The following is a 27,477-nucleotide window of genomic DNA, read 5'->3' as shown; positions in this document are numbered from 1 at the left end:
TCCAACCAGCAGTGCAGCTGTGGAGCTGGAACCGTGGAACTGCCAGGAAGTCCCTGTGGGTGCTCTGCTCTTCTGCACAGCCACCACCAGGCAGCTCTGCGGCACTGCGGGCGCCGGGTGCAACCCTCCCTGGCAAGTCAATCCCAAAGGAGACACGCTGCGTTCCCTGAACACTTACTTGGCTTGAAGGAGCACTGACCTCTCCCCTCCTCTAAATAACCCTGAAGCTTGTTTCAAGGCCATCCCCCACTTCCCTTCTCACAGTCTAGAGAAGAGGGATAATGAGCCAAGAGTGCCACACCCAGAAATCCTGCCCAAATGGCCTTTTCCTTTTGAGAACGCGGGGCGTTTGTCCATTCTTGCACTCAGCTTTTAGTGCAAGAGGAGACATGTTCTATTTGAGCACTCTGCAGGGACAGGAAAAGGGCTGTGTTGAATATTAGGTTCAGAGACATGGTAATTGATTTAAAACAACGTGCCTGACACTGGGGACGGGAAGAGTACTTAATAAGAAAACATTCTAGGCATACACAGCTTACTTGATAAAATTACATTTTGAGGCAGGGCCCAAGGTGGAAAAGGCTGGAGGGAAGTTCCATAGCCTCCTACAAGGCCCCTGGTTTCATTAAACACTTTTATGGAGTTGGAAGTTAATCAACCATTTCCCCGGTGCTTTCCTCCCAGGATGATAGGGGATAGAAGCAGGAAGCAAGAGCTGGTGTGCAGGAAGGAAGACAGACCAGAAATAGGGGCAGTCATTATTCTTCTTTCTGTTTATTCTACATCAATCCTCCCCGCAAAAAAACATTTTGTCAGTGGTTGGCTTGGTTCTATTTCAAAATAGAAAATCCAACTTTCATGGAAAAAAGTCTTGTAATTCAATAATATTTTATTTTCAACAGCATAAAAGGAATTCAATACTGAGCCTTCAGAGCAAGAAGAAAGTTGAACCAACCTATTTACAAGGAAGCCGGCGGGGGTTTGGAGGGGTGGGGAAGGACTTCTGCCGTCCTTCCAAATTCAAACCTCCCAGCCACCCTCTTTCTGCAGTGAATTAACACTTGAACTTGTGACACAGGTAACTTCTCAGAAACATCTTTGAAAACTTGCTATTGTTACGCGTTACCGACCAGCTATCCTCAGTAACTGAGCCCGTAGACGCTGAGAAACATATGCACTGAGGCAGCAGGAGCGTTTTCAGTTGCCCGCCCAAAGCATTAAGCTCCTCCCCCCGTCCCACTAAATCACAGCAAGGACGCAAGCCCCTGCAACACCCTAGCATTCCTCTACTGCCTACTGTGAGAGTCCAGATGCATTTAAGTCCCTGGTGGTCAGACATCCACAAGCTTGAGTCGGTTAGAGTTTCCTGCCAGTGGTCTCTCGCCAACCCAGCAACAGGTGGGCATTCTATCAAAAGTGAAAGTGATTTTTTTTAAGTTAGGCTTAAATTATTTATTCTGCAGCAATCTGTTAAATCTTTTTCGTTGCTGTTGTTGTTGACCTTCACTGAGATATACTTGACATAAAACATTGTACCAGTTTAAGGTGGACAATGTAATGATTGAGTATTTGTAATATATTGCGAAATGACCACCGCAATAAAGTGAGTTAACACATCGATCGCCTCACCCACTTACAGCTTTGCATGAGTGTGGTGAGAACTTTTAAGATCTGCTGTCTTAGCAACTTTCAAATATAGGATACGGTATTGTCAACTAGTGGATACCAAGGGGGGAAGGGGTGGGGTGGGAGGAACTAGGAGATTAGAACTGTCACATACACACTGTGGATAATATGTGCGAGACAGACAAGTGATGGGCTTGCTGCCTGGCACGGAGAACTCTGCTTAACCCGCTGTGCTGCCCTATGGCGGATTTTTATTGAGACCTGAACTTCCCACTGAGGTGCTGCCCCTTGGTTACCGCAGGTCCAACTCTCCAAAAGTCCACAAAGTTCTGAAAACAAAGTCCTTTTGTAAGCAGGAGACATGCCCATTTGGCAGCAAAGCCTGACATTTGGGGCTCCCCAGTGTCTTTGTTTGCTTTGTGCCAATGTCCTACATTTCATGGCAGAAATATTAAGGTGTTGGTTTTATAGGGTGATGTTCCAGCTTCTGTCAGTGGAACCCCATAACATACAGTATATGCAACATATTATCTTTCTAAAATCCCCCCAAAGTCAGACTTTGAAGGAAATATTGCTCCCTTATGTTCAGCATAAGGAGCTGTGGATGTACTGCCCCCAAGTCTCATTCATGCCAGGAAAGCCTTGCAGCGCCCATGTCCCAGGAAAAAGAGGACGTTTAGTGCATTCTGCATCCCAGAGAGGGAAGGCTAAGCTTTGGTAATAAAAATTCTTTAGATCCTCCCTAGAGGAATTTTCTTTGAGAAAGACTGTGTTCCTGCCAATAACCCTGGATTGTCTGACAAATAATGAACACGAATTTTTTTTCTCTAAGGTGATTCCTTAAAGCACCGTCTTCTAAGGGAGTGGGAGGGAAAATAAAAAACCAAAAAAAGGATTAGAAAAAAGGTCCACTGGGGTGTGCGCCGGTGGCTTCCCGACCCAGCAGTATTAACAATGTATTTATTCAGAAAATGGTTCTCTGGATGCAGAGTCGGCAGAGAAGCTGGGTGGACTTAGCCCGGGCTCCGCCACTTAAGGAGAACAGAACTTGCCAAAGAAAACGATGTTTCGAGTTTTGTTGTGCCTGACGATGTAAATAAAGGGGTGGTCGGCATTGAACTCATCCTTGTGCTGCAGGATCCGTGACCCTGGCACCTCTATGGAATCCCCACCATCTTCAGTTATTTCTAAGGACACTCTGTGAATGACATTTGAGAGGGCCACTCCCTTTGTCTCTGACATCCCAGAGAAATCAGAGGTATCCTCATTAAAGATGTTTTTCAGCCCTAAGTTTTCCAGACTAGCCTTGGGATCAATCATCTTTTCCACCTTAAATTTTGGAATGGACAGTTTGACTTTGGCGTTGGCCATCATGCTGGGATTTGTCCACTGCAAGAGCGTCTCTGAGTTGAGTTGTTTTTCGACCTGAAGGACAAAAAGCAGAGGAAATTATTTTTTTAATTTCCAACTGTAAAAGATCCTACTCGATTAAAAGCATACAGCGTCACTGAGGACCTGATTTGGAAGTAGTACAGATGGTCCATCAAAGACAGAACCGACTCTGCAGTTTAGGTATGTGATGAGGTTCTCTTAAAAATGGCCACCAAGCCGCCCAGCGTCATACTCCCATACACCTCATGACAGTGGTCCCTCCGCTCTGAAACTTATGAGAGCATTTCTTCTAATAGAGAGGAGCTCTACAGAGACAAGTCCATGGTTTATGACGATGCATGGATAATGGTGACAAATATGAAATTAGAAAACTGTCTATGCATTGTATTTACTGAATTCTTACTTTAATTCCTCTACTAGGAAACCTAAAATATTCATGCCCTAGGCAGAGCATCAAATTTAATAAATTTAAGCTAAAGTTACCCTTTTCAAAATGAGAATTTGAACTGTCTAAGGTCATTCTTTGAGACCATAGGTGCTGAATGCATCCATTTCAGTTGGTTATGTTTAAAATGAGAGATATGCAATGATGCATGAAATGATTTGGTCCTAAAATTGTTCATTGAGCAAATCTCAAATTGCTCCTTGCCCTTGCAGTCTCTGCACTGGCTAGAGGAGACATGCCTGTTAAACAGAGAATAATATCTTGACTGTTACTACATGAGGCAATCTGCACTGAAGTTACTCCTAAGAAACCTATAAAAATCAGGGAGATGACAAGGTCACAAGCGGATCATCAGCTTGTTTTCTAATGGGGGAGGGAACCATTGGACTCTCTTGCTAATCTATGATAAGTATTCTTCATGGATACTGTTTCACTTAAAACAAATTATTAAGACCAAAGCTTCCCAGGTGGTGCAGTGGTTAAAGAACCCGCCTGCCAATGCAGGAGAATCACGAGACGCCAGTTCAACGCCTGGGTCAGGAAGAGCCCCTGGAGAAGAAAATGGCAGCCCACTCTAATATTCTTGCCCGAGAAATCCCAGGGACAGAGGAACCTGCTGGGCTATAAAAGGGAGAGAGAAGAAGGAACAGAAGGAAAAGGGAGACAGGAGCTATGACTCAGTTCATACAGTAACAGATAGAGCATGATGAGAACCAAAGCAGCAGGGAGGTCGAGACCGAGCGGGCCCACCCACCGCAGCAGGCAGTAGCTGAGCGGCCGGAAGTAAAGAAGCGAGTCCTAGGCTCCCCAGAGAGGCACTTCCGGGGGCGCAGAGGCGGAGAATCCGCCCGCAATGCGGGAGGCCTGGGTTCGATCCCTGGGTGGGGGTGATCCGCTGGAGAAGGACACGGCAACCCACTCCAGCCTTCTTGCCTGGAGAATCCGCAGGCAGAGGAGCCTGCTGAGCCGCAGGCCATGGGGTCGTAAAGAGTGGACACGCCTGAGTGACAGCAGGGCGCAGCACAGCCTGGCGTTCGGAACGTAAAGAGCGCAGGCTCCAAGCTCCTGGGCTCACACTCCGACTCTGCGTCCCAGGCACGCGTTCGCGCCACGCACCCAGCCCTCTGTGCCTGCGTGCCCTGGTGAACTCAGGACTCGGGGGAACAGCTTCTACCTCCTGCGACTGCAGTGAGAATCGGATGACCAGTGCGTGCGTGAACTTACAGTTCCTGGCGCACTGTAAGTACCAAATAAATATTAGCTGTTTTAATATTGAGGAGGAAAACCCCAAAAGAACCCTGAAACCGTTGGAGCCCATTGGGCAAGGCTACCGGGCGCCCTCCGTCGGCCCCTCGAGGCCGCCCAGCGCCTCCTGGCGCCACTGCGCATGCGCGCTGCATCCCGCCGCCCTCACCTGCTCCAGGCCCGTGGGCCCATCCTCCACGTCCTTGGGTAGCAGGATGAGCATGCTCAGGTGCTTGTTCTGAAAGGGAAGCTCTATGATCTTACAGTTGACACCATCGATGTGGCCCATACAGAACGTGGCCTCCATGTTCATCATCTGCACCGGCTTGGTGTCTGTCTGTAAAACGAGAAGAAATTTGCTCCGCCTGCTTTTCGCACACACACACACACACACACACACACACACAATGTGTATATATACACATACACACACAATGTGTGTATATACACACACAGAATGTGTGTATACACACACACAATGTGTGTATATACACACACACACAATGTGTGTATACGCACACACAATGTGTATATACACACACACACAATGTGTATATATACACACACACAATGTGTGTGTATATACACACACACACACAATGTGTGTGTATATACACACACACACACAATGTGTGTATATACACACACACACACAATGTGTGTATATATATACACACACACACAGCACATAAATTTGTTCCTAATATAGCTTCAAGTCGTCATGGCTTAAAGCGGTGGCAGGGGGATCCACACAGACAGACACAGTCCTGTCAAGAGTTTATGACTTCCTCTGAAAAGCCATTCATGTGCTTTATAACTACAGGAACTATACATGATATGATGCTGGACTTGTGCATATAAAACTTTAACAATAAGATGGACTGACTGGCCAAGCAAACATTAACTTAGGCTTTATAGATGCTTGTAGTTATGAGATCTTTCAACCACTGCTGGTGGAGCTCACTTGAAAGTCAACTCCAGCACACACCCGCATATCCATTTACGTAGCCTCTCCTCATAAAATGCCTATTACGGAGAAGTCAGCACATAGCAGAGCAAAATCACGCTCGCCTAGTCCTCCGTCTGCCTGTGAGTTCCGTCACCCCTCCCCACCCCCTCTTCTTGCTCCGATCTGATTAGACAGGAGGGCCTCGGGTTTCGGTCTCAGATGTGACATAAACAGATGCCGTGACATTCAGGGAATCACTGCAGCCTCCCTGGGTCTCAGTTTCTCTGTCAGCAGCATGAGGGAACTGGAGGTCTCAGGATGGCCATCCCTCTGGGGGGAAGGTGGGAGGCAGGAGTGGGGCGCTGCAGAGGGGAGGGGAGGGGGCTACGCAAGACAGGGCAACTCTGGCTACACTTTTCCTTTGAAATATCGGAAATGGCAAAATATAAAGATTTTACAAAGGTGTTTGTTGGTTCATTGGTTCTTGTTATATTATCCTCCATAATTTACTGTACACTTGAAATATTTCCTAATTTTAAAAATTAAGAATGATTACAAATAAAATTCTCTCGAAGTCCTTTACAGCTCCTATCACACAGTCCTTCTCTCCAGGCAGCATCCCAGGCCATTTCCTCTGTGTCCCCGTTAATATCTGACCTTGTCGCCACAGAGGTGACTCATTTTCTAAAGAAAAATTAATTCATACTAGGGAGTAAAGACTGATAGCAATTTAGTCCAACTTATTGTCTGGGTTTATACCTCTCACGGGATATTTGCCTGTTAACTGAATTTCTTTGGGGGGAAATTTCAAACATCAAGTCTGCAGAAATAATAGGACAGTTCTTATCTGGCATCTTCAACAGTAAGCTGAACCTTACCCAGAGCTATTTTCAAGCCAACTAGACATTCCTTTTCTACTGTTTCTATATATATCCATTTTAACACATCACGGTGTTAGAAATACGTGTGTAAGCCTTTCCTGGTGGATAACAATCCACCTGCCAATGCAGAGGGCGCAGGTTAGATCCCTGGCCCAGGAAGACCCCACACACCGTGGAGCAACTGAGCCTTCATGCTGCATCTCCTGTGCCCGTGCCCTAGAGCCCGCGAACTACGGCTCCTGAGCCCGAGGGCCCAGAGCCTGTGCTCCTCGGAGAGGAGCCCGCAGTGCGGAGACTGCACCCGGAGAAAGCCCGAGCCCAGAGCCTGTGTTCCTCGGAGAGGAGCCCCGCCGTGCGGAGACTGCACCCGGAGAAAGCCCAAGGGCCCAGAGCCTGTGATCCACAGAGAGGAGCCCGCAGTTCGGAGACTGTGCACCCGGAGAAAGCCCGAGGGCAGCACTGAAGACCCAGGACAACCGAAACTAAACAGCAGCGTGTAAACGCCAAAAAGGGGGAAATGCTTCAGAAAAGAAGTATGTGTGCATGTAACAGCCCCCGCCTCTTCTGGACCACAGTCAAAGTAGGAGCCACGTCTATACCTGGTGTATCCCAGCATAGAACAACTGCTCATTAAACATTTGGTTGTTATTAAATAATTGAAGACTTTGCCTCTACATATAACGAAAAACAAAATTATGATTTTAAAAAAAATACTACTTTTGCAATTAACTGGTAATTCTTCCATTTCTTACAGAAGATACAGATTTGTCTAAAAATCTCCATTAGTTTAGATTACTAATCATTTCTGAATTCACAAAAACTGTGATCATCAAAAACTGTAATCCATTTCATTTTTCAGCACTGACTGTGGAAACAATAATCCCATTTTCTAAATTATAAATTAAGACATGTCTCTGAAAATAAGACTAAGTAACGACCATCCCAGAAAATGCAGAGTGCGTGTGTGCGTGTGTGCGTGCGTGCGTGTGCATGTGTGTGTATGTGTGTGTGTGTGTCTGTGTGTGTGTGCGTGTGTGTGTGTTCAGCTTTGTCAGAAGAGGCATTATACTAAACGTTTAATAATATAACTTCATTAGTTTAGTCTAGCCCTTAAAAGACATGAGACGGAAGGGCATGGGAAAAGTTTTAGTAGCATCATCGGAAAGTTTAGGAGCTGACAAAAGCAACTCAAAGGAAAGATAATAACCTGTTCATTCAAAAGCAGGGTGTAGCCCCACACAGCCTTGAATAGTGTTTCATTTGATGAACCTCTGAGAGATCAATGGCATTTTAAATCCCTATTAATTCTCTTTCTAGAGTCTAAGACTCCAGGATGTTGATCTGACCTAGCTTCATGATTTAATAACAAGAATAAAGGAGCTGCACATGTCCTACCCACCTCTGTAAAACACTCACTAACAAATGTAAAAACACAGACGTGAGCCTGATCAGCACGAGAGTTCGTGGTGAACTCACTCACTATTGCAGGGTCCTGATGACTTTCTGGGCTGGCCCCGCAGCTGGTGTGAGAAGCACCATTAGCAACATCAGCTCAATGGACATGAGTCTGAGCAAAGTCCAGGAGATGTGAAGGGCAGGGAAGCCTGGTGCACTGCAGTCCACGGGATCGCCAGAAGTCGGACGAATGAGCGGCTAAACAGCTGTGGGTTCTAGGAGAGACCTGAGAACTAGAGTCCATGACAGGGCTGCAGGGTAAATGAGCTCCTTCCACCATATTGCTGACTGATGAACAGTTCTGAATCTGTGTTCTTATCACAAGCCAGATCTCATCAAGCGAAACCAAATCGCACCATCCTATGAATGTCTGGAGTTTCCCAGGTCCTCTACCTGCTCTCAGCAGGAGAGCAGTGAGCGGTCCTGAAGAGAGATCTTAGATCCTTGCCCAGGAATTAAACCTGGGTAACCCAGCTGAAAACCAAGAGTCCTAGCCGCTAAACCACCAGGGGCTACAGGCTAGAAGAAAAGTAGGCCTGGCTCTTGCCCCTGTTTGAAAGCAAGAATGTTTCAAGGAGGCAAAAACTATAAAAACAGGTACAACGTTTATTATTAGAGACACACCACAGTGTATGGGTGAGCAAACGGGAAAACAGTCTGTTTATCTCCCTCAGAAGCAGAGCAGAGATGCACACACAGAGAGAAAGGGTATCGGCTGCCTCTGCAGCGAGGGGGCGTGGGTGAGTCGGAAGCTGGGCAGAGACCCCCCGGAGACGTCCTGAGTGAGGAGGCGACGCAAGCCACTCACGCGCGACAGTCCCCCCCCCCCCCGCCCCCGTATTTGTTTCCCTTTGGCCAATCACCTTGTTTCTTTCTTCACACCTGACTGGTCCAGGGACCCTCCCCAAGATCCATGCACAACTTTTCTTCTAAAATGGATCCCACGGCAGAGGTCTATGGGTGTGTGTCCACACTTAGAATGGGGTGAGGTCCCCTCCCTATTCAGCCCCCAGGAAGCCTCCCTGCACTCCTGCAGACAGGGGAGACTCCTTGACCTCAGGAGTGGGCACCTTATCTCTCTGCTTTAGCAGAGCTCAGCTTCTGCCACTAGCTTTGTCCTCGGGAGTGTCTGGGGGAAAACAAAAGCTCAGCTTTACTCCACGTGACAAACACCAGGCATCCAGCCCAGAGGCCCACTGTCTCCCACCTCACAACGAAAGGGCCAGCTTTCCAGTCTCGGGTCTAGGACTTCATCACTCACTCAGCAGTATTGAAACTGTACTTCCCTGCAACGCAGGCTCGTGACTCTTCTCCATAATGACTCCCAGCCCTGGAGATGAGCAAGCTCTGCTTTCTCCTGCACGGTCAGCAAGCACCTCAAAGCACTTTCTAAATTAAAATATCAGAACCATGTACTCTACTGCTAACGGGTGAGAAATGAAATCACAGAGTTTATTAACCTGGAATAGGATTCCCAAATGGTTATGTTTCGTGATGATCCAAAGACCTCTGACGTTGGGATTTACTTTGTTTCTTTTCTTTTCCTTTCTTATTAATGGCCCCAAACATCTATAGCTGTTTTCTGGTTGGTGATTTAGATTTAACCACTATGTTATAAGGCTGCCCTGGAGGCTCAGACGGTAAAGAGTCTGCCTGCCATGCAGGAGACCTGAGATCGACCCCTGGGTCAGGAAGAGCCCCTGGAGAAGGGAATGAAAACCCACTCCAGTCTTCTTGCCTGGAGAATCCCATGGACAGAGAAGCCTGACGGGCTACAGTCCACAGGGTCACAAAACAATTGGTCACAACTGAGCGACTAACCACACACTGTATTATAAGCTCTGTAAAATCTTACTCAGACTCTAAGGACATCCCAGAAAGAGACTGCGAGTCTCTGGATTATGGAGTCTCTCCTACACTCACCCCTGGCAGCTGTCTTGGGAAAAGATCACCTTTCGTGCCTTAATTGCCCTCATCAGAGTGAATCCCCAGGGTCCCTTGCGTGGCTGTAACTTTTTGGACCTGCAGCTGGGATCCTCTGTCTGCCCCATGCAGCCCACGTACCTTGTTGATTCTGAAAGGGCATTCTTTGGTTTCTGACTCAGGAAATTTCTTCATCCACTTTCCAACAAAGTAGGCAGCATTAACCACAAGAATTTTGGTCTGGTCATTCACACTGTTGTCAGCTAAAATGTTCTCAAAGTGGCCTGCAAACAATTTTAGGAAACCACAAATTGCACAGGGTTATTCTTCCAAACCGCCTCTGATGTCCACACACAAGTCCACTCACTGGCTAGAGCCACACCTATAATGTGGCTTGGTAGCCCAGCCCATCTCATTTCAAAAGGATCCCTTCTCTCCTTCCATCCCGCCACACCCAGCCTCTCCAAGAGACCTGGGGAGGAGGGTGACAGGGAACAGGGCAGGAAGGAGGAAAGCACAGCCCCCGCCGTGGCGTCTCCACCGCGCTGAGGAAGGCCATGCTGGACACTAAGGCGCGGTGCCCTGCACGTCTCCCCCTTTACAGATGAGGAAGCTGAGACTCCCTGTTAAGTCCCTTGCCCAACACGATGCGTGAGCAATGGGGAATTCAGGATTCAAAGCCAGTTCTTTGTGACTTCAAAGCCTGTGCTCATGGGAAAAAAAAAAAAAAATGCCAGAAACCTTATTTCCTACCCAGCCCTGCACTCAGCACTATCACGTGTCCTATCTCACTTCCCTCATGACGATCCTGGAGGGCAAAGGTCATCATCCCCATTTCACAGATGAGGACACTGAGGCTCAGAGAGGCCACGTGGCTCTCCAGGTTCACCCAGCTGTCAAGCACGTTTGATGCCTGGACAGAGCTCTCCTCTTTACCCCGAGGCTCCCGCCCCTCCTCCTCAGACTGCTCTGTTGCCGGTGTGTCTGCCTCCAGGTCAGCCATAATCCCCACCATGGGCTCAGAACAACTGCGACTACCGCGGAGCTCAGCCCTCGACACACAGAACAGTTCGATGATGGCAAACCCTTAAAGTCTTTGCTTCTGATTAGCACTGATGTCTTTGCAAAAGATTTTTCTTTGCCTTAATCTCTTAGATCTTCGCACCACGGCTCAGACCCCCTCCCCGGGCTGTGGCCAGGTGTGCAGGGGCCTGCACGGGTTTCATCGCCATCTTAAAATTCTCAGTGGTTTTTATCCAAGGGCCCTGTGTTTTCATTCTGCACTGGGACCTGCAAATGTTGTAACCCATCCTGCCAGTTCTAGGTGACGGGCTGACTACGTAACAGCCTCACTGAAGAAGGAGGGAGCTGGTTAATGGTGGGGGGTGTGTGTGTGTTAGATGCTCAGGCGTGTCCAACTCTTCGAGATTCCATGGACTGTAGCCCACCAGGCTCCCACTCTGTCCCTGGGATTTCCCAGGGAAGAATACTGGAGTGAGGAGCCGTTTCCTTCTCTAGGGGATCTTCCTGACCCAGGGATCGGCGAACCAGGGTTTCCTGCACTGGAGGCCGATTCTTTACTGTCTGAGCCACCACGGAAGCTCAAGTGCATTGACTTAAATAAACCTCAAGCTTCTGATTTCAAATTCAGAAGGTTTTCACTTAACTACCTTCTCCAGGAAGAAATTCAAACTTCTGAAGATTTTAAAATGGAGGCCGCTGGAGACGAAGTGCAACTTGTTAACAGTTTTTAAAGCAAAACTTACACAGCAATTTAAAAGGAGCTCTTCTTCAGGTATGCATTTTAAAATTGTGCCTAACCTAGTGTTACCTAGGCCAGATCTTTCTTTGTATACAAAGTCAAAGAAAGTTCATTTCAATAACAAATATACGCCAACGTGCGCATCTGCGTGTGGGCATGCGATGGGCTTCCCACAGTGGTCGGGAAGCCGCCTACAGATGCAGGAGACGTGGGTTTGATCCCTGGGTTGACAAGGTCCCCTGGAGGAGAAAAATGGCAACTTACTCCAGTATTCTTGTCTGGAAAATCCCATGGACAGAAGCTACAGTCCTGGCAGGCTACAGTTCATGGGGTTGCAAAAGAGTCAGACACAACTTAGCAACTAGACAACAAGTACCTATCAACAAGAGTCGGACACAACTGAAGTGACTTAGCACACACACAGACGGCCATGTGAAGCTTAAGTTAGGCAATATATGCTCCATTGTACTGTAAACTGAGACTCCATGTCCAAATCCCTCCATTAATAATGGCAGTGTCTGGGTTTGAATCTAGGCTTGAACGACTCCCAGCCCACGTCCTCCCCACCAGTGGGCCTGCGGTCACAGTGACGGCTCTGCCACTCCTGAGTCAGAGTGCCCAGGGGGCCACCTCACGGCGCTGGGCCTCTGCTGCGGAAACACGTCCCTTCCCAGGCTCCGGGGAGCGCAAAGCACCCGAAAGCCCCGCGAGGCTCTGTGTCCCCCGCAGATCTCTCCTTGTGTCGGGGGCAAGGGGACGCGAACACCGATTGGCACCCAAATCCATCTTAGCTCCGATTCCTTCTTAGCAAGGAAGGCAACTCACAGAGAATTTTCATGGAGGCAGGAGCCAGGAAAGGGAGCGGCCTCAGAGAAGCGCTGAGCCAGAGGCAGCAGCTGTGCTGCTAGAGACCCGGGGCTGGGCCGTCCAGAGGGCCGTCCAGAGGGCCGTCTAGAGACCCGGGGCTGGGCCGTCCAGAGGGCCGTCCAGAGGGCCGTCCAGAGGGCCGTCTAGAGACCCGGGGCTGGGCCGTCCAGAGGGCCGTCCAGAGGGCCGTCCAGAGGGCCGTCTAGAGACCCGGGGCTGGGCCGTCCAGAGGGCCGTCCAGAGGGCCGTCCAGAGGGCCGTCTAGAGACCCGGGGCTGGGCCGTCCAGAGGGCCGTCCAGAGGGCCGTCTAGAGACCCGGGGCCTGGGCCGTCCAGAGGGCCGTCCAGAGGGCCGTCCAGAGACCCGGGGCTGGGCCGTCCAGAGGGCCGTCCAGAGGGCCGTCTAGAGACCCGGGGCTGGGCCGTCCAGAGGGTCGTCCAGAGGGCCGTCTAGAGACCCGGGGCTGGGCCGTCCAGAGGGCCGTCCAGAGGGCCGTCTAGAGACCCGGGGCTGGGCCGTCCAGAGGGCCGTCCAGAGGGCCGTCCAGAGGGCCGTCTAGAGACCCGGGGCTGGGCCGTCCAGAGGGTCGTCCAGAGGGCCGTCTAGAGACCCGGGGCTGGGCCGTCCAGAGGGCCGTCAGAGGGCGCGTCCAGAGGCGCCGGTCTAGAGACCCGGGGCTGGGCCGTCCAGAGGGCCGTCCAGAGGGCCGTCTAGAGACCCGGGGCTGGGCCGTCCAGAGGGCCGTCCAGAGGGCCGTCTAGAGACCCGGGGCTGGGCCGTCCAGAGGGCCGTCCAGAGGGCCGTCTAGAGACCCGGGGCTGGGCCGTCCAGAGGGCCGTCCAGAGGGCCGTCTAGAGACCCGGGGCTGGGCCGTCCAGAGGGCCGTCCAGAGGGCCGTCTAGAGACCCGGGGCTGGGCCGTCCAGAGGGCCGTCCAGAGGGCCGTCTAGAGACCCGGGGCTGGGCCGTCCAGAGGGCCGTCCAGAGGGCCGTCTAGAGACCCGGGGCTGGGCCGTCCAGAGGGCCGTCCAGAGGGCCGTCTAGAGACCCGGGGCTGGGCCGTCCAGAGGGCCGTCCAGAGGGCCGTCTAGAGACCCGGGGCTGGGCCGTCCAGAGGGCCGTCCAGAGGGCCGTCTAGAGACCCGGGGCTGGGCCGTCCAGAGGGCCGTCCAGAGGGCCGTCTAGAGACCCGGGGCTGGGCCGTCCAGAGGGCCGTCCAGAGGGCCGTCTAGAGACCCGGGGGCTGGGGCCGTCCAGAGGGCCGTCTAGAGGGGGCTGGGCGTCCAGAGGGGCCGTCTAGAGACCCGGGGCTGGGCCGTCCAGAGGGCCGTCCAGAGGGCCGTCTAGAGACCCGGGGCTGGGCCGTCCAGAGGGCCGTCCAGAGGGTCGTCCAGAGGGCCGTCTAGAGACCCGGGGCTGGGCCGTCCAGAGGGCCGTCCAGAGGGCCGTCTAGAGACCCGGGGCCTGGGCCGTCCAGAGGCCGTCTAGAGGGCCGTCCAGAGGGCCGTCTAGAGGGCCATCTAGAGGGCCGTCTAGAGACCCGGGGCCTGGGGCCGTCTAGAGGGCCGTCCAGAGGGCCGTCTAGAGGGCCAGTCTAGAGCCCGGGCCCGTCTAGAGGGCCGTCCAGAGGGCCGTCCAGAGGGCCGTCTAGAGACCCGGGGCCTGGGCCGTCTAGAGGGCCGTCCAGAGGGCCGTCTAGAGGGCCATCTAGAGGGCCGTCTAGAGGGCCGTCCAGAGGGCCGTCTAGAGACCCGGGGCCTGGGCCGTCTAGAGGGCCGTCCAGAGGGCCGTCTAGAGACCCGGGGCCTGGGCTGTCTAGAGGGCCGTCCAGAGGGCCGTCTAGAGGGCCATCTAGAGGGCCGTCTAGAGGGCCGTCCAGAGGGCCGTCTAGAGACCCGGGGCCTGGGCCGTCCAGAGGGCCGTCCAGAGGGCCGTCTAGAGACCCGGGGCCTGGGCCATCTAGAGGGCCGTCCAGAGGGCCGTCTAGAGACCCGGGGCCTGGGCCGTCTAGAGGGCCGTCCAGAGGGCCGTCCAGAGGGCCGTCCAGAGGGCCGTCTAGAGGGCCGTCTAGAGGGCCGTCTAGAGGGCCGTCCAGAGGGCCGTCTAGAGACCCGGGGCCTGGGCCGTCTAGAGGGCCGTCCAGAGGGCCGTCCAGAGGGCCGTCTAGAGACCCGGGGCCTGGGCCGTCTAGAGGGCCGTCCAGAGGGCCGTCTAGAGACCCGGGGCCTGGGCCGTCTAGAGGGCCGTCCAGAGGGCCGTCTAGAGGGCCATCTAGAGGGCCGTCTAGAGGGCCGTCCAGAGGGCCGTCTAGAGACCCGGGGCCTGGGCCGTCTAGAGGGCCGTCCAGAGGGCCGTCTAGAGACCCGGGGCTGGGCCGTCCAGAGGGCCGTCCAGAGGGCCGTCCAGAGGGTCGTCTAGAGGGTCGTCTAGAGGGCCGTCTAGAGGGCCGTCTAGAGGGCCATCCAGAGGGTCGTCTAGAGGGTCGTCTAGAGACCCGGGGCCTGGGCCGTCCAGAGGGCCGTCTAGAGGGCCGTCTAGAGGGCCGTCCAGAGGGTCGTCTAGAGGGCCGTCCAGAGGGTCGTCTAGAGGGCCGTCTAGAGGGCCGTCCAGAGGGTCGTCTAGAGACCCGGGGCCTGGGCCGTCTAGAGGGTCGTCTAGAGGGCCGTCCAGAGGGCCGTCCAGAGGGCCGTCTAGAGGGCCGTCCAGAGGGCCGTCCAGAGGGCCGTCTAGAGGGCCGTCTAGAGGGTCGTCTAGAGGGTCGACCGGATGGAGGCTGAGACAAGATTCCCCCATGGTGGTCGTCTTGTTCCACTTTCTCAACACCTTTTTTATGACCTAAGGCCTTTTGTCCTTTTTTCCTTAATAAATTTGTAGAATTCTGAGCTGAAAGTAGCTTGGAGGATAATCAGTTTGCATTCCAAGCCCTTCATTTCCTGATTGAAAAACCAGCCTCGGAAACTGCCCCAAGCTGTCCTTTGTTAGAGGCACATCTGGGGCTCCAGCAGGGCTTGCGGCAGCCCGTCTGGGAACATGACAAGGCAGACTAAACCGAAGCATCTGGAATTCCACCAACTCGTGACCGAGGCAGGAGACACCCAGAAACCCGCGTGGTTGAAATGGCTTGGTGCACAAGAATTCGGCTCGTGTACTGAAAACATTCAAAGAACCCTCCAGATGTTCAATTTTATACTTAGCAGACTCATGAGAAGACACCGTCAATTTACTTAGTGATTTATAGCAGGATAAGTAAAGGATACTTGCCATCTGTGAGTTCCTTAATTGAGTTGTTGATCTGACCTTTCGTTTCTTCCAATTTATCTTTAAAATCAACAGTCTCCATCTCTTTTGCATAGGGTCTCTTGGTGGAGCTGATGAACTCCTAAAAAACATCCAGTTCATAAAATCACAAAGTCCTTAAAGTCTGAAGTCAAACCATTGTGCCCTTACACAATTCCAGCACAAGGACTTCTAAATGTCTATTACTATGGATGCCCTTTCAAAATCTGTAACATAATATAAATGGAAACTTCGTGTAAAAATCAATGAATTTTCTTTGTATTGCTTCATTTGTTCAGTTCTAAGACAATACGAGTATTAAATGCCTCCATCAGTTTCTTTCTTTGGGGAGAAAAGAAACATTACGGTAAAGGCACACAACAATTATATGAATTCCAATTTCAGAAACACAAAAGTGTACATTTATATATGATGTTTTAGAATGGAAGAAATGCACGGAAAAGGGAACTCTATGAGAAGAAAAATCTAACCCACACTGAAATAAAGATTATAAAGATGCTTGCTACTCAAAGTCTGGTCCAAGGACCAAGATGGGCAGTGTCACCTGGGACCTTGTTAAAAGCGCAGAATCTCAGGACTTCCCTGGTGGTCCAGCAGCTAAGACTCCACGCTCCCCGTGCAGAGGGTCTGGGTTCAGTCCCTGGTCACGGAACTGAGCTGACATGCAGCAACTAAGGCCCAGCGCAGCCAAGTAAAATTTTAAATATTTAGGGAAAAACGCAGAATCTCAGGCCCCAGCCTGGACCTACTGAATCAGAATCTGAATTTTTAACAAGATTCCCAGATGACTCACCTGCACATTAAAGTTTGAAACAGCGCTGCAAAGAACAGAGCAGTGTTTCTAATTATAATGCTTCTTAAAAACGCAAAAGGCTAAATCCCATCCCTGCTGATCTTGATTCAAGTGACCCAAAGCCGAGGATACACATTTTCAACACCAGGCAGTTGTGACGAAATTGGCCCTCCACAGACCACACTTGTGTGTACTGTTACTAGTAAATCTGTAGATGACATACAACCCGCGGAAGCAATGGAAAGCACTCTTTTAAAAAATTGCTTGCAACTCCTGGTTTGAAATAATTCGAAACGTTGAATGGAAGTTCAACCAAACTAAACACAGACTGATTAAATGCCACGTCACTTCACTTCTGAGTACAGGACTCCCTGGATTTTTTCCAGAGCAGTCAGAGCCTTAGCCAGTTGGATTCTGTTCATTGCAACCCAACCTTGGGACTAAGAGTTACCATTTACTGACAGAGCTTAGAACATTCCAGAGACCTTGGGAGAGGAAGGGCCTCCACTGTCTTTGCTGCCAGCAGCAGAATGTGTTTAAGCATCCTTAAGGACCAAGGAGGTTTTAAATGTTTTCATTCTTGGGCCCCAACTCACATCTCAATATTTCTTTAATTCCCCGAGGTTGTTTTGGGAGAAGGCTGTGTGTGTGTGTCTTTAAGCAACAAAAAGAAACTCTCAACAGTATCTAGCGATCTACATCCCCAGAAGATCCTTGCCAGAATAACAAACACTTACCTGAAGACAGGAAAACTAGGGCAAAATATTTAACTGGGAGTCAAGAGTCAGAAAGCTTGAAATTCTGACCATCCAAACACAAACTGAACTCAATATTACTAAAGTAGAGAATGAGCATCTCTGTAGTTGAGGAAGTTGGCTACGTGTTTCAAGTGGAGATTTTTAAAATATTATGATACACTCTGGATCAAAGTTAAGGATATTTCAGTGTTCTTTATATGATTCCTCCAAGAAACAGCTAGAATTACCACCACAGCCTTGTATGGACCTGACCGGCCTGGTAAAACAAACAAAACTAGTCCATGGCTGATGAAAACTGTCACTTCACACAATTAGTATTTTTCTGACTGATTTTGGGAAACATCAGAAGAACACCATGTGCATGAACAAGCAAGGTAAAGAGCCTAAAATCTCCCCAGGTCACCCGCCCCGACGCTGAAGGAGAAAGAGGTTTAAATTACGGGCTGTCTTACATCTACAGAGACGCATTTGTTAGAGAGTTATTAAACCCATTTTCCACCTCTCTCAGTGAGGAAGCTAAGCCAAAGGGTAGGGTGTGTGGGTGTTTGAGAGGGAAAAGGAAGCTCATAGCTCCTCTGTATTGTAAGTTAAAATATGTGACTGCAATTAATTCCCACTGTATTCAGCCTCTCCCCTGGGATTAATTTATTTTAAATAAACCATAAATGAGCATCTAGAAAAAGTCGTTGGTCTAACCATGAGAAAATGTTACCCCTGGTAAACAGCTGAATCTTACTAATTCCACTGAGCCACTTACTGTAGAAAGATTCAGAGATTTTTCTACGTAGAGCCGTTTGATTAACTTCAGGGAGTAAAAGGAGCTCAGCTTGTTGACATCCGATGTCACTGTTTGAAACCCAAAGGGCACGTCTTTGACATTTTCAAAATGAAGGACCTGTGAAGAAAAAAAATCCCCATCACCCATGAAGCGCTGCCTGCTCCCTGGCAGTGGACACACGGCGATGGCCAGCCTCCTGGGGACGGGGCCTGACCGTCTGACACAGAGCTTCCCAGAGAGCACGGCTGCTCAACCTTAGCGCTGCTGGCAGTTCAGACGGGGTAATTCCAGGGGGAGGGGCGCAGGGGGCAGTGCTAGGGCACCCCGACACCCCGGACGCCAGCAGCATGCCTTCTTCCACCGTGGCAACAGAGGTGCCCCGGTCACTGCTGAGTGTCCCTGAGAGGGTGAGAGGGAAGGGCAGACTGTCCCCAGCTGAGAAACACCGGCATAGAGGGGTCCGTCTCTTGCTTTAACTGCAAGGGAAATTTGCCCTTTCTTCAGAATGACGCCTCTATGCTTTTCTCCAAACTTGGAAAAGATGAAGGTAGGTTAAGATTTCTACCCAATGCAGAGACAAGAAGAGAGAAATTAATGCCAAGAGACAATCACTAGGCAAGTGTCAGATTCCAGTGTACAGGTGTCTCCAGAGTTCCTGCGGTGTCCTAACTAGTGCCAATGCGCTGATGGAGTCATTTAAGGTAGGCAGCTCCGCGCCATCCATGGCCTACGGGTTAGCAGTCCGGCCTTTCATCCCAGCCTGTACCTACTGGAAATGTCCTGCCCAACTCTCAGAACTTCACTCTCTGCTCTGCAAAATGGGCTGACAACACCTAGCTGTCTAAATTGCTGTGAGGGTTACAGACACCATCTGTGAACCATCTAAAATATTATATGGATTCGAAATGTTAATAGTTATTTTTATAGTAATAAGCCACTTAAAACCAGGATGCTATTTCCTGGAAGGCTTAAAACCTTTTATTTTATCCCTAACTTTTTGGTTCCAACCAATAACCCAGCATCTTCTCGGCTCCATGGTGCCCAAAACATGACATCAGGATAAGGTGCTTCTCTCCCCATCCTGACCTGATGCCACGCCTCAGGTGACGTCACTTATGGGCACGCTGCACCCGTGAGTCACACAGCCTCAGCCCTGCAGGGTCGAAGTGGCTGGTCCAAAGTGGTACATGACTGTCACGCCTACTGAACAGCAAAGAGACCAGAAAGTTAAAGAACCCAGGTAACCACTGTAGGAGCACAATAGCAAGCGCAGAAAGGGCCTTTACTCTCACCCAGGAGCAGGCACAGGGCCAGAAGCGCTCTCTTCCGTCTCTTCTCTAATGGTAGGTGAGGGGTGAGGAGAGGGAGGTGGGGTAGGGGTGGTGCGGTGGGAGAAAGAGAGATGAAGAGACGAAGCTCCTCTCCCCACAAAGGAAGTTTCCTCTTCAAGTCCCACTCAATCTCAAGTGTAAATTCTCCACTGAAATAAGCATGGATACATTCTATCTATCCAGTAGGGAAGGGATATAGAACAGGGCAGAATATACTATGGATTGAAATATAGTGGAGCCTGCATGTTAATATAAAGCAGGATGCTATAAATAAATTCTGTGCGTAAGACAGAGGGTATAGACATACACTCTTCCTGGTTGGGGTATTTGCAGTGGAACATTAACAAAAATCCTTTTGACTGACACTTACATTCTAACAGGTAGAAAGATGTCACATGACTTGTCAAAGGCCACTTGTTAGTGGAAATGCTTCTGATTGCCTAGTTAATCCCCGGGTTCTCCCTCACAACACAGTGCCTGTTCTAAACGTGGGTTGCAGGCCAGACTTATGAGCTTTCACATTTAAAAAGTAAATTGAGAGAGCGCTAAAAGTGGGAAAATACTCAGGCCTGAGCAAACCTGACCACAGAGCCTCACTGCCTTTCCCCAGACACCACCGGTGCGTCTTGATTATTCTTTCCTACTCAAAGCAGAGGCAAGCTACGGGCCTTACCTGCCCAATTTCATCTGCTGTGTCCCCTTTGGCACCGACTTGAGCAAGTGACAGAGAGGTGGACAGACAGATAGGAGAGAAGAGGATGTTGTCCGCCGGCTCCTTTTCGCACAGCTGTTTGTACAGGTCGACTGCAAAAGCAGAATTCGCCAGTCGCAGGGCCTCCATTGTGGGCCTGGAACAAAGGACAAGAGAGAGGTTATTTCCAAAGCATCTTTCGAGTGTCCTCGACTGCATCCGGCCAACTCAGTAAGAATCCAAGTCAAAGCCATGGGCTAGGGCGGAAGAGAGGCAGGGCCCTCCGGTAAATGTGAACCTAAAGCCAGCGGTGACGAAGCTCCTGCCTGCACGGCCTGAGGTCTGAGTGTCCAGATGCGAGGCCCTCTCTCGGGACAGCTCTGCCCTGAACCTCTGAATCCAGGCCCACTCGGCTACAATGACCACTGTCTGTCAGGAGTGGGATTAGTGTAACTAATTAGATTAACTGTCAGTCGGGACACCTCTTCTCTGCATGTAGTCAGGACAATCGTCAACACTGATGAAAATCAGTTTATTTATCTATATTGTTTCAATTAGGATTTAGGTTAAACCATATAAAATTGAATTTTTTGTAGATTTCAAAAACAGTCAAGTCACAGCAGTTCTGTGTGATTTCAGTTAAAGAGAGAGAAGGCAGCTTCAGCTAAAAATATGGAGCCCAGGGCTCAGTGGTAAAGAATCTGCCTGCAGTGAAGCAGACCCAGGTTCAGTCCCTGGGTTGGGAAGATTCCCTGGAGAAGGGGATGGCAATTCTCTCCAGCGTTCTTGCCTGGAGAATCCCATGGACAGAGGAGCCTGATGGGCTGCCGTCCACGGGGTCTCCGAAAGAGTCGGACGCGACTGAGCGACTCAGCGACAGAAGTGGGGACCGAAGCAGTGGCCTCCTCTGGTCTCGCCTGAGAACCTCATTGCTCTGAAGCCGAGCTTCCCTACAGATGCCCTGGCGGCCCGAAGGTCCTTTCGCAGGGTCCATGAGGCTGAGACTATTTTCATAACAGCGCTTAGACACCACTTCCGTTCACTCTTACTCTCTCACAGATGCACAGTGGAGTTTTCCAGAGCCTGCAGTGCTGGTGGTGGTGGAGTTGCTCAGTCGTCTGTGAAGCCAAACGTTAGAGATATTTGCAGAAATGAAAAATGATGTTACTCTTCTCTTTGTATTATTTCACTTTAGAAAAGTTATTTTTCATAAAAGTATGCTATCCATGGTACTATGTAATGGTTCCATTATTGTTAATGAGTTTTTCAGAAATTTTTCAGCTTTAATTTCTAACATATCAATAGATATAAGCAACATTAAAAAAAAACTCTTTGGGATTCTCAGTTATTTTTAGGAGTGTAAAGGGATCTGGAGGTTAAAGTTTGACAACCGCTGTGCTACTGAAAGGTCTGTCTGTCTAGTCCTAGAGCAGCAGATATTGCCTGATGAAGCCTGAAGGCTCCCGGGTAAATCCAGCGGTCAGGGCATAGTCCCTTCTAGAAGCCAAGCTGAGCTGCATGAGCCCCTCAGCTCTGCCTGACCCCAGGATGGCACGTAAGGGGCATCATTACCCGTGGATGGCCATCCCACGGGTCGAGGTTTGAAGCATTCCCCCAAGGCACTCGAGCACTGTGCAGCCGCGTATTCAGACAGCAAGAGCGAACACGACATTGACGGTCCTCGGGTAGGAAGCGCTCCCTGGCCGCAGACGAAGCATCGCCGCTCGAGACAGAGGGCTTCCGTCAGTCAGGAGCCAAGGACGCGTTAGGGTCGAATGCATGAACAGGATCTCAACTGTGCACCTTATCCCTGAACAGAATTTCAAAATGCCAAGGCAAGAGACTAAGATCAAGGAGCGTGCCCTAGGTCTCCACACAGTCCTTCAGAATTCTCCCTTTTTTGAGACATGTGGCTTGTGTATAGGGCAGACCTCAAAAGATCATAATGAGTCTCAGTCATAAGTTTATTAGCAAAAAGAAACACTTTTCTGTTGCCCTGTTCATGCTCACTGATCTTCTCCAGTGACTGCTTTCTCCCATGTCTGATAAGTACAGCCAAGCGACCTCAGCGTTTCCATTATGAACCTATGATAAGGTAACTGGGGCTTCCCTGGAGATCCAGGGACTAAGATTCCAAGCTCCCAGTGCAGGGGCCCGGGTTTGGTCTCCGGTCAGGGATTTAGATCCCACGTGTGGCAAGTGAGACCAACCGCAGCCAAATAAATAAATAAAAATAGACATTAAAAACATTAAAAAAAAAAAAAGGTAACCTGAAGTCAGGCCAGGGACCTTACATTTCTTTAAGGCCTAGTACCTTACTCTCTCTCCTCTGGGGAGGGCGGGGGCCGTGAAAGGAGAGTGAACTCTCGGGGGAAGAGGACCCCCAGCAGGAGGGCAGAGGGCAGTGAGATGCACAGAAGCATGCGCCCCTCACAGGGAAATTTAAAGGTCTGGGGAATCCCAAACTTTCAGGACAAGAAGCCCGGCTTTTTCCAACAGCGAGTTTAACAATAATACTGAGCTTATCTGTGACTAAAATTCAACAGGAGCTATTTCTCTCCAAATAGAAAAGGCTATTTTTTCACCCAGTAGAGAAACCTAAACCCAAATGCCTGCAAACTTCTCAAACAACTGAAGCCCTAACCACACAATACGAAAACACACCAACTACTTGTGTTTGTTAAAACATGCCTGTTTCTTCCAGGCATATATTTCCAACCAGCTAAGAGAAGAAAGCCGAATAATTTTGCATCATTTATAACAAACATTAAAGCTTGATGCCTTTTGTGTGTTTAAAGCCTTGGAGTAGTCTGCTGAGGAAGTTTGACTGCAAACGTCTAAGTGCGGATCCCACAAGTGGATCAAAGGGTGAGGACCAAAGCATCTCTCATTCATTCATTGTAGCATTTGAGAGCACTTCATCCAAATGGCTCTAAGTGGATACAAGATCATGGCGCCTTTAAGCACAGTTAGTTACACAACATAGCTAACACTGTTGCAATCCAAGGCTTAGCTTCAGTCCCTGTTGGAGAATGTAAATCAGGACACGCTTAACATCTAAGTTGGCCACAGAGACAAGTAATTAGTCAAGTGTTGCCTGGTAAATCTGATCAGTTGCTTGGTAATTAGCTCAAAGTGACCTAAAAACACTGTAAAGCTTTCTGGTCTGAGATAGTTCAAGGGAAGAATTTGGTCACAGACAATGGCTACCTCCTTGTGCTGCAAGTTGAAGCGTTTCAACAAATCTTGGCAACTTTAGCAAAGCATGCACAAGAAAATGGGTCAGGTTCCTAAGCAGACCATCTTGCAAGAGCAAATGCTGTGAAAATTAGAACTACCATACGGCCCAGCAATCACAGTACTGGGCATATACCCTGAGAAAACGATAATTCAAAAGCGGACATGTACTCCAATGTCCGTTGCAGCACTATTTATTAACACAATAGCCAGGACATGGAAGCAACTTAAAAGTCTATCAACAGATGAATGGGTAAAGAGGATGCGGTACACATATACCATGGAATATCACTCAGCCACAAAAAGGAACAAAACTGGATCACTTTAGACATGTGGATGGACCCAGAGTCTGTCATACAGAGTGAAGCAAGTCAGAAAGAGAAAAACAAGTATCGTATACTAACGCATGTGTGTGAAATCATGATGGCGAAATCTAGATTCATCTGGTACAAACCAATCTACTTCCAGGCGGGAATAGACATACAAACGGAGAACAATGTGTGGGCCAGGGTGCTGGGGGGCAGGCAGGACGAGCTAGCTGGGAGATTAAGCGTGATGTAGGCACACTACCATGGATAAAATGGATAGGTCAGAACCTGCTGAATCACACTGGGAGCTCAGCCTGGGGCTCTGAGGGATCCAGAGGGCTGGGACTGGGGGAGAGGGATGGGAGGGAGGCCCAAGAGGGAGGCGATATGCACAGCAGAAACTTATACAACTTTGTAAAGCAACTCTACTCCAGAAAAAAATAAATAAAAACATCAAACCAAAAAGAAAATTATGGATACAAGAACAGAGATTAGCAATTCCTACACGGTAAATGTACATATCGAATGACCTGGTCAGAGTGCTAAAGTCTCTGCAGAGTCTTCATTTTGTTACTCCATTATTACAGAGATAATGTCTTTCATTTTCATGAAAACCTAATGATTAGAACAAGGAGAATTTCATTCACAGTTTCAACATGGAAGACACGACATCCTCTAGTCACTTAAAAGTTTAAAAGACACTTTTATTTTAATCAGAGAAACGTGAGAGAGGAGTTACAGTAGTAATGCAAAAACAATAAGCAACAGAAAGCTGTAGGAACATCATTGTGAAGCTGCTGCCTTGTTTTTCTTATTTGCAATACGTCCTAAAGTCATAGGCGTTTAAAGGCAGACAAGGTCCTGGTTTGGATTTAATCTGGCCCCACCTCTTCATTTTAAAGGTGAGGGAAGGGAGGGACACAGAGATAAAGTGGTTCTCCCAGGCCACCCACGCAGGGAGTGAGAGTGGTCAGACCAGACCTGGCACTTACTTCTGAGCTCCTGGTTCCCAACCACACCTATCACCTTCCTTCTCAGTAATTGTGTCTTTGCTGGCATTTGCTCGCTCAGGAGCCTTTAGAGTTCCAAAAACCCTCCATGCCTTGGATTACCCCCTTAGAGACATCAGGGTACCTTACATGTTTTCTTCTTTTTTTTTACTTACATGATTTCTTTCTTTTTTATCAAAACAAAAGTCCCCCCCCACCTTGATTTTCCTACTGGAAGAAACTCTTGTTCTCTACCATTAGTGTTGAAACTATCGACATTACACTGCTTTCATTTAATAAGTTGCAACTGAGCACCTAGCAGGGTGTGTCAGCACCGCGCTAGATATGAGTAATTCAGGTTTCTGCCTCCGAAGAGCTGACACCTAATGGCACGATGCGTCTGCAGGCGCAATGGGTGTTTTGACAGGGGGCACAAGTTACCACGCAGCTCTTAGGCGAGACGGTGCACTCCTAGTAGAAATCTCAGCGAGGCCTCCTCAGAGACAGCGACATCTGATAAGGCACACTAACGGGGGTCCTGAGGGACAAGGAGGAGCGAGCCATGCTCCCAGGTGGATCAGAGAGAACTGAGTTCAGAGACGGCAGTGAAAGGGGTCCTGAACCAACGGGGACACACGCACTGGGGTGTGAGGACAGGCAGGGGACTCGCTCCTCAGACTCACAGCTGCTCATCGGCCCCTGCACAATTTCTAACACTTCTGATGCATCTAAGCCAATATTCCCCTAGACTTCTCATCTGTAGACCATCTGGGTGAGATAAAGGTCCTTTGGTGGAGACAGGCCTTAGGCAACGCTTGAGAAATTTTGCCTGTTGGAACAACTATAATGGAATGTCTAGAAACACAGTATCAGGACTTCCCTGGTGGTCCCGTGGTTAAGACTCCGAGCTCCCAAGGCAGGGACACAGGTTCGATCCCTGCGCGGGGAACTAAGATCCCATATGCCACACAGTGTGGCTAAAAATACATAAAAAATAAAAACATGGTCTCTGCTTTTTGCTTTCCAACCTCACAAGGAAAGAAGTCAGAGAAAGAAAACTAAGAAAACAGGAGGTCTCCCAGCTTCTTCCGTGTGAAAGAATAGTGTGAGTCTGAATGAAACGAGTAAGTAACCTGAAAAGCTCTTGTTAGCGGGAAAGAACGTGATTCTCAGTGGTAAGGTCGAATGCTTGATTTCCGATGGAGAGGAGCCTCTGCTTCTCACAGATATCCTGAACCATCACACTTGCTCCCACCTGCTTAGAAGCCTGATCTTTACCGTCAAGCCATCTGTCTGCTGCCTAACCATAAACTAGAGCCAGACTCTCCACATCAGGACGACCAAGACTGCCGAGACTTCACACCCTCAAACTGAACCCGCAGACCAGAAGAACCGAAGTGGCAGAGCTCAGGTGCTCGGAAGCAAAGGTATAAACTTGCCAACTCATACGGAGAGTCCTTTCTTCAGACAAGCTTCCGTCTCTAGGCCCAGCCAGGAACCTATCAAACACTCACATATACAGGCGGGACCAAGGTTTGGAGGCACCCAGCTCTACTCAAGCCCTCTTCCGTGATGTGGGGGTGGCAGAGCTGTTAAGAAAATTCCTGGTGGGACCTCCCTGGCTGCCCAGTGGTTAAGACTCTGCACTTCCAATACAAGGGCCATGGGTTCAACCCTGCTCTGAAAATGAAAATCCCGCACGCCAAAGGGCGCGGCCAAAAATGAAAAGAAAATTCATGGTGACCTGGAAGAGACCGCGAGCTGTGAGCCTGACGGTTTGGATTCCACTTCGTCCTGCCCTGTATCGGCTGAGGGACCCACAAGACAGGGGATGGGGACCCGAAGGGTGTGTCAGAGCCCCCAGTTCTGTTCATCTGAGCCTGAGCTGATTAGGAGCCTAGAGAACAGCCTGGCCTGTTAACCGCTCTTTAGTGTGAGTGACAGGCTTGAAGAAAACCATCAACACAGTAGCTTCCCTGAGGAAGAAACTAGGAGCCAACCTGTTCGAAAAGTCGCCCAGGAACACACGCTGGAAATATGTGATTCGCTTCAAGTATCTTGAAATCCAGATAGGGAGAGAGACTACTTCCAGCCCTGAAGAACGCTGGTGCAAATAAACGGACAGCAACTGGATGCTTTAAAATGCGCAGAAGAGCGATTCCGAAGTCTGAACCTCCCCGCTCAGCGCCAGCCAGGAAGGCGCCCAGACGGTCCCGTGCGTCTCCGCTTCCTCAGGGTAGGGCGCCACACCCTCTCTGGAACCAGCGCCGCAAAACAGTCTGAGCTCCAAAGCAGGGCTGAAAACGTCCTCAGAGACAACTCTCCCCCGTAGATCACTCTTTCCCGCCGGCTCCCCTCTCCATATACACCAAACCTCCCGCCCCTGCCGTTTCTGCATATTCTGACCTTGTACCTGGCATGCCTGGCTCCCAAAGGACCGGGCGCAGCAAACGCTGCCCTTGCAGGGATGATGGCCACGCGCAGCCGACAGCCCACCGGCGAAAAGACGCGGTGCTGCCCCCTCCGCACCATGGCAAATCATCTCAAAGTGCTACTTTCTTTTAAGACTTGCCCAAAACAGGGACACCACCAAGCCCTGCTACCTGCGCTTTGCTTACCTGAAGTTACAGCACGGTCGGGGAAAGGCAAGCCAGATGCAGACAGACCTGGGCGTGAGAGGAGCTCTGCTGGGCCGGAGCGGCTCACCTGAACTCGCCCGCGGCCACGCCCACCGGGCCCGCCACGCCCCC

At 50.0% G+C, this 27,477-nt stretch overlaps 1 protein-coding gene across 1 annotated transcript; it reads right to left on the bottom strand.

The window, feature by feature from the left end:
* On the bottom strand, window positions 759-27,477 carry SERPINB5 (serpin family B member 5). Its single transcript, XM_005697305.3, has 7 exons — window positions 27,346-27,477; window positions 20,176-20,350; window positions 18,151-18,288; window positions 15,807-15,924; window positions 10,058-10,200; window positions 4,878-5,045; window positions 759-3,051 (listed from the first exon to the last, which is right to left on the bottom strand). Exons 2-7 carry the CDS (start codon window positions 20,341-20,343, stop codon window positions 2,659-2,661), a joined length of 1,128 nt encoding a protein of 375 aa, XP_005697362.1. The 5' UTR covers window positions 20,344-20,350; window positions 27,346-27,477; the 3' UTR covers window positions 759-2,658.

The sequence above is a fragment of the Capra hircus genome, chromosome 24 (assembly GCF_001704415.2).
Source record: "Capra hircus breed San Clemente chromosome 24, ASM170441v1, whole genome shotgun sequence".
NCBI lineage: Eukaryota > Metazoa > Chordata > Mammalia > Artiodactyla > Bovidae > Capra > Capra hircus.
This window is presented reverse-complemented; position numbering and strand designations above follow the sequence as displayed.

Bases quoted from the DNA above. Each gene is read 5' to 3' on its own strand.
- SERPINB5 (XM_005697305.3), bottom strand. From the start codon at position 20,343: ATGGAGGCCCTGCGACTGGCGAATTCTGCTTTTGCAGTCGACCTGTAC. The intron at 15,925-18,150 runs GTAAGTGGCTCA...GATGTTTTTTAG, and splicing joins AATCTCTGAATCTTTCTACA to GAGTTCATCAGCTCCACCAA. The intron at 5,046-10,057 runs GTACGTGGGCTG...CTCGTTTTACAG, and splicing joins GCCCTTTCAGAATCAACAAG to ACAGACACCAAGCCGGTGCA.